This window comes from Geotrypetes seraphini, chromosome 1 (genome assembly GCF_902459505.1).
Source record: "Geotrypetes seraphini chromosome 1, aGeoSer1.1, whole genome shotgun sequence".
NCBI classification, from domain to species: domain Eukaryota; kingdom Metazoa; phylum Chordata; class Amphibia; order Gymnophiona; family Dermophiidae; genus Geotrypetes; species Geotrypetes seraphini.
Genome location: NC_047084.1, coordinates 322640091 through 322646721, shown reverse-complemented (window position 1 = coordinate 322646721; position 6631 = coordinate 322640091). Strand labels below are relative to the sequence as shown.

Below are 6631 nucleotides of genomic sequence, written 5' to 3'. Positions count from 1 at the left end.
TAGCAGCATCCCATAGCTTCCCCATGTGTCTCAACAACTGACTATAGACTTTTCCTCCATGAACTTATCCAAACCATTTTTAAACCCAGCTATGCTAACTTCTGGTACCACATTAGTCTACAAATGGCATATACCTGCTCCATGAGTTTATTTCACACCAAAACTAGTAGTAAAGCTCATTTCCCTATTTGCTTTAAACAAGCATAATTCATGCTGGATGAATAGAGCATAACATACTGAAAGAATTCAAACAACAAAACATTTATTTGAAAAATACAGCATGCATGTCTGTTGTGTTTTCAGTCTTAGTACATTCTAGAACAATAACATCCTAAAATCTATGGACTAAAGATAACCAGTGGTTAAATCACTTCTCCAGGGTTATCTGCTGAATCAGTGGAAGGTAGGGCTGCTATCTCTGCACCCAGAGGTTATGAGATCAAATCCTAGTGCTGCTTCTTGTGACCCTAGGCATCCTCCAGTGTCCACTGCTTTGACATGTCAAAGCAAAAGGCAGTATACGTCCCCATTCCCTTAGTGCCGATGAGTATCACTAGAGAAACGTAGAACATGATGGCAGAAAAGGGCCGACGGCCCAACAAGTCTGCCCACTCAAATAACCCACCCCCCTAAGCACTTCCTTGAAGTGCCCCACATGTTTATCCCATTTATTCTTAAAATTGAGCACGTTGCTGGCCTTTACTACCTGAAGTGGAAGATTATTCCAATGATCAACCACCCTTTCGGTGAAGAAATACTTCCTAATGTCCCCATGAAATCTCCCATGGGTACTACACTGAGAGCCAGCTGTTTTGCAGGATGCCCAAGGGTGAAGTCAACACCTACGTGATTAGGTGCCTATATTCAGCACTTAATCACATGTGTGCTCCTATCGGATCACAGAGAAGACAATCCTATGGAAGGGGCCTTAGGCATCTAAACTGATCAGAATGCAACAGGAAGAGGAAGGCCTGCCATTCTGCAGTGGTGGGACTGCCGGCTGGAAGGTGTATGCCTCTCTCTGGTCAGACCTTCATTTTAAAAGGTACTGGGAGTGGGGGGTGGTCTTCCTGTTAGGGGGGTGCCGGGTGAGGTCTCTGGGTGAGGTATCCAGGGTGGAGGCCTTGGAAGGGGGGTGTCACCGGGTGGCCGAGAGATGCTTCGAATGAGGGGAGGGGTGATGCTTCGGTGGGGGGGGGGGAAGGTTAGCAGAAGGAGGAATTGGGCACTCCTCCTGCCGAAGGATGCTTCGGAAGGGGGAGGGGGCAGCAGGAGGAATTGGGCACTCCTCCTGCCATGGACAGTTGGGGGGAGGTTCAGGGGTTCCATTAGGAGGGTATGAGCATGCCTCCTGTCGGACAACTTGCGGGGGGCTTGGGGATTCCCTGCCACTGCTGCTCAGCTGATTACGGCAGGGAGATTCCCTTTCCGCGATCAGCTCAGCAGCAATGCAATTCTCTAAATGGCGCCTGTGACATGGATGCCGGTTATAGAATCAGGGTGGTTAGGTGGGGTTAGGCGGACAGATGCGATTCTGTATAGGACGCCCTTGTGTGATTCTCAAAAGCCGCTTAGATGACTGCTGAGACCGGGCGTCCTACACAGAATCAGGCCCTCTGTCTCTCAGCCCACCTGCTAGCCTGGCATTTTGTTCAAATGTATACCATTTTAGCAACCTTGCCTAGTTGGGCATAACCTTTAGCTAAGATCAACCTTAGCTCTATTTCTGTCCAGATTTTTCTTTGTAGTGGAAACAATACCAAATTTCAAAATGTTTCTTAGGTGGCACATTATTCCAAAAGGCTGAGCTCCTGAAAGTAAAGTTTCTCTTGCTGCCTGTTGTCTTTCCTTCAAAGAAACTCTGCCAGCTGTTTTGCTATGAGAAGTTTCTAAACGAGTCCAACTGCTGCCGCCTTGTGTGGGTCGAATGGCGGAACAGTAATGAGCCATCATTGTTCCACAAGGAGGTGAAAGCAATGACGTCTATGTACTGCAATAAAAAGCTGCCTTCTCCTCTAGTAATAAAATAGTGTATCTGCATTGTGCTAGTCAAATATCATGGCATTTTCACCCCAGGCTGAGGTAATGTCTGGCTTTCAAAAGAGTCTGAGAAGTGGGCAGGGCTTCCCTCCTCACAGCCATCAGACCTGCATTTCTTTTTTTTCCACTTTCAGGAGGAAAGGCTGAATCCGGTGCGTGTGCTTGGTCTCCTGAAGTTAACTGGCAAGCAAAGGACTTTTTCCTTTCTGAGAGTTATGGCAAAATTCCTTTTGCCCAGAGAGCTTGTCATTTTATTGTGGCTTTACTCCTAGGCTGTTCCGTCCCAATCGCAGGTACTAACACATCCAACACAAAACAGAGCAAATCTTGAATTACTTGAAAACACGTTTCATAGTTTCCTGATAACAGGGTCACATGTGCTTGCAAAATCAAAAAAGTCTTTCCTTCAGAAAATGAAAGATTGGTAGATACCTGTCAAGCATATATTAATGAAGGTCAACCTTAGTAAAGAAACAAGTTATTCTATTTTACATTATGGGAAGCAAATAAATGTGTTTTAGCACCTATTTAACAATCATGGAGGTGCAATTGCCTATTTTGGTTTCTTATCTTGAGGCCTAGATGTCAGAAATGGCATTTCAAGCCCCCAGTGTGGTGTTTTGACGGCACAAAGTTAAGTTACTGAGTAAAGAACTGAACAGCTGAATTCTAACTCTCCGAGATTTTAGTCATTACTATGAAATGGATTGAATGTCACTGCTTCACATCAGATATTACAGTATAGAAATTATGAGTGACTGATCATATAACAAAAATAGTAGCACAAGGTCTGGCTTGTTCACATCTGCATCCAGCTGCAGGTAGACATATCTTCAGTATGAAATTCTGGTCAGTAGGGCAAAGTAGCTTCTTTAGATCTGAAATAAAAGCAGGGCCCACTGTTATTTTTAACACGTATTACACTAAAAGATTATCAGCTTAAGTACTGTGTAAAGCAATTAAGCTATTAATGGTTTATGTTTATTATATTTAATATATACCGTTTTTTGTGGGTGACAGCAAGGCAGTTCCTAACGGAGTTTAGCGGTATATAAGAAATAAAATACATTACATTACATTTAGAAGGCAATTTGAAAGGAATTACATATTAAAAATAGGAAAGATAAAAGATAGAAAGAACCATTGTAGAAAGAAATTAGTGTGTTAGTAAGATAGTAAGAGTGGTAAGGAAAGGAAGGAGATAACATGCAGAATAGAAAAAAAAGGGGGGGGGGGGCTTGAATGAAACTAAATTTAAGAACCTAAGAGCTGTCATACTGGGACAGACCAAAGGTCCATCAAGCCCAATAATCCTGTTTCTAACAGTCGCAAATCCAGGTCACAAATACCTGGCAAGATCCCAAAGAGTAAAACAGATTTTATGCCGCTTATCCTAGAATTAAGCAGTGATTTTCCCAAGTCCATTTTAATAATGACTTATGGACATCTCTTTTAGGAAATAAATCCAAACCTTTTTTAAAACCCTGCTAAGCTAACTGCTTTTACTACATTCAAACATATATCATCATTATCCATGGTGGATTATAATATACAGGTTCATGGTTAGTATTTTAAAATTATGCTTTTTTAAAAAAAATATTGCCCCTTTTTATAAAGCCATGTTAGCGGTTGCCATGTGGCAAACACTCCGACACCCATTAAATCCCTATGGGCGTCAGAGCAATTACCGCAGCAATAGCCACTACTGTGGCTTTATAAACAGAGGCCATTGATAATGTACTATTAAATTTTCACTCTCTCTCACTTCAATTAAGTACTCTTTTTAAAGTATGAGACATTTTTCTCCTTCTCTACAGAAGAGTGTGTTAAGGGAGATTCTTGTCAAAACAAATTAAGGCTGGAAGTGGCAGGATGGAAGGGATACATACATATTTATGATCCAGGTGAGGAGAAGAGTCATCATTCTGTAGGGCTTTATTTCTTCTCTGTGATGAGTGTTCTTCTATGATATAAAGGAAGAGCGTGAGAATTTCAGGAAAGAATGCATCGGTCTGCTTGCTGTGAAACAATGAACAGTGAGTCAATTTTGGTTACAGATTCGGTTTCAGTAGAAACCGAAGATCCTGGGTAGAGTGCTGCCACTGCTGGTTTTTTTTTTTTTGGAAGGCCTCGGAGGTACAGCATGTCAGTCTCATGGTGGGAGGATCGGTGAGGTTCTGCTGCACAGGGGGATGGGAGGGAGGAATAGAAAGATGCTGCGCATGGGGGGAGGGAGAAAGGTAAGAAGAAGAATTGGGATGTGGGAGAGGAAGTGAGAGATGATTGTTGTACATGAAAAAAAAAAGTAAGACATCACCCCAAAAATAAGCTCTAATGCGTTTTTTTGGAGCAAAACTTAATATAAGACCCTGTCTTATTTTCGGGGGAAATACAGTATTTGTATTAGCAAACATCGGTCCAGTACACACAGCACTTACCAGCTTCTGGAGATGTCTTGACAGAAAGAAGCTTCACACTTTCATTTTTTGATGCGGGTCTGTTTTAATGAATTAAACAGTTATTAGTGAAGTTCTTCACAGAGACATGAAAAACATTTGCCATAGACAAACTGTACACTTAGATTAAAAGCTACAGGTATATTTCCCTTCCTACCTTCAGGGTGCTGTGCTCATCAGATATTAATTTTGGGGTTGTTTTTTTTTTTCTTTTTGTATCCACCAAACAGCACCTTTGAACATGGTTCGATCTAAGGGGCAGGGTTAGATGTCTCCTGTTCTTGGTGCAGAATTTCAGGGAATGCTCCAGATATTGCAAGATGTGGTACGGATTATAAGTAGGTAGAACGCTTTCCTTTAACTTGGCAATAAACAATGACATCGAAAACAATTTTTTTGATATTGGAGATATTTGTTTTGATTCTTACTTTTGACCATAATAATAACAGACACACAGGCCATCATAATCCAAACATCATCAAATTAGATGAGCTGAAAAATACCACAACCTAAATCCCCCCCCTAACACCCCCTCCCCTGTAATCTGGCTTTGAGATTTAGGGGCAAATTTATCAATGTGTACTACTGTTAAGATAGCACAACTTGTGGTAAAATAACCTAGTTTAGTACAGGGTCTCATTGCATAAAATGAGTCCCTGTGCTAAAATAACATGACTAGTGGTAAAATAATCCATTTTAACAGTAGCACACATTGATAAATTCCTCTTTTAGGGGCAATTTCTCTAATGTTCACGGTAAAATCCGAAAGACCACTGCATGAACCATAAAGCTAGAAAAGCTTAAAACCAATTAATCACAATAAAACTAAACTAAAAACAAATTATGAACAGAATACTCGCTCACATAAAACAGTTTTCACCAGTTTCCTGAACTGTAACAAGCCTGACACTTGCCATATCTCAAAAGGCCATGAATCCCAACATATCAGGCCTCGTACCATCAACATAATATTAGAAAGTCTCGCCGCAGTCAAGGATGGCATGACCAAACACAGCTTATCTGCTGACCGTAATGCTCGTGTGGGCTGGTAAAACTGCAACTAAGAAGCTACTGCAGGTGGCCCATCGCATTTCAGCAACTTGAAAATCAAGCAAAGAACTTTAAATTCAATACACGAGCTTATGGGCAACCAATGCAAATTTGCTGTGTTAGTTTTGTTTTGTATTAGTGGGGTACTTTGACAGATGCTGCTTTTATCCCTGCTTGTATTATGAGTCGGTGGAGTTTGTTCTGTGAACATTGGAGCACTCAAAGCTGTTAATAACAAACAAAAGAGACCCCCAAATGAAGATTGGCAGGAGGGATGCCCCTCCTTCCAGCTGTTGCCAAACAATCCCACCCTGGCAGCGGGAGGGATGCCTACTTTTCCCACTGCCGCCACCAAGCAAACCCCCCCTGGCAGTGAGAAAGATGCTCACTCACTCCCGCTACCCCTGATGACCCCTCTGTGCCTCCGAAGACCCCCGCCCCCTACCTTCTTCAGGAAGGACGGCCGGAGGGATGCCTTCTCCCTCTGGCTGGCAGGTCCGCCTCTTCAAAATGGTGGGCCTTCCCTTCCCGGTGTATCCTGGGGGCATCCCTCCTGCTGCTGGGGATGTTGTTTGACGACAGCGGTGGGAGGGAGTGGGCATCTCTTCTGACGATCTTCGATTTGGAGTCTCTCTTTTTTTTATATTTGCGGTCGGGGGTGGGGGGTGGTAGGGTTTGAGCTGCAGGAAAAATTTAACCACAAATGTACTGCAACAAGGTTAGGGAATCACCCGGCAATGATAATGACCTAGTTGTACTACATTTGCATGACAGAGTCAGAGATTGCTAGAAAGCTCAGTGAGCCGTTTTGATAATCGGCCATTAAAATACATGCACAGGTTTAGCGAACATTGTTAGGGGCATGGTAAATTTTGAGAATCTTCCCCATAGTCACTTACCTTTCCAAATGTGAGTTCAAGGTGAATTACAAGTATAGGTATACAGTTTATTTCCCTGTCCAAGTGGACTTACATCCTAAATTGTACCAGAAGAAATGGAAGATGAAATGACTTGCCTAGGGTCACAGGGAGAAACAATAGGAGAAGGATTTGAACCCTGGCTTCTCTGGTTCTCAGCCTGTTGCT

The 6631-nt window shown here is 42.6% G+C and overlaps 1 protein-coding gene across 1 annotated transcript in view; it reads right to left on the bottom strand.

Annotated features, from left to right (window-relative positions):
* Positions 1–237: 237 nt before the first annotated feature.
* The window catches only part of LOC117365985 (cell wall protein DAN4-like), a 143237-nt gene continuing 136843 nt past the window's right edge, over positions 238–6631 (bottom strand). Inside the window, exons 9-11 of the mRNA XM_033957004.1 lie at positions 4479–4537; positions 3930–4003; positions 238–2918 (exon numbers count right to left, since the gene is read on the bottom strand). Coding sequence (XP_033812895.1) covers positions 2913–2918; positions 3930–4003; positions 4479–4537 — 139 coding nt within the window. The 3' untranslated portion in view covers positions 238–2912. The remainder of the gene's footprint in view (positions 2919–3929; positions 4004–4478; positions 4538–6631) is intronic.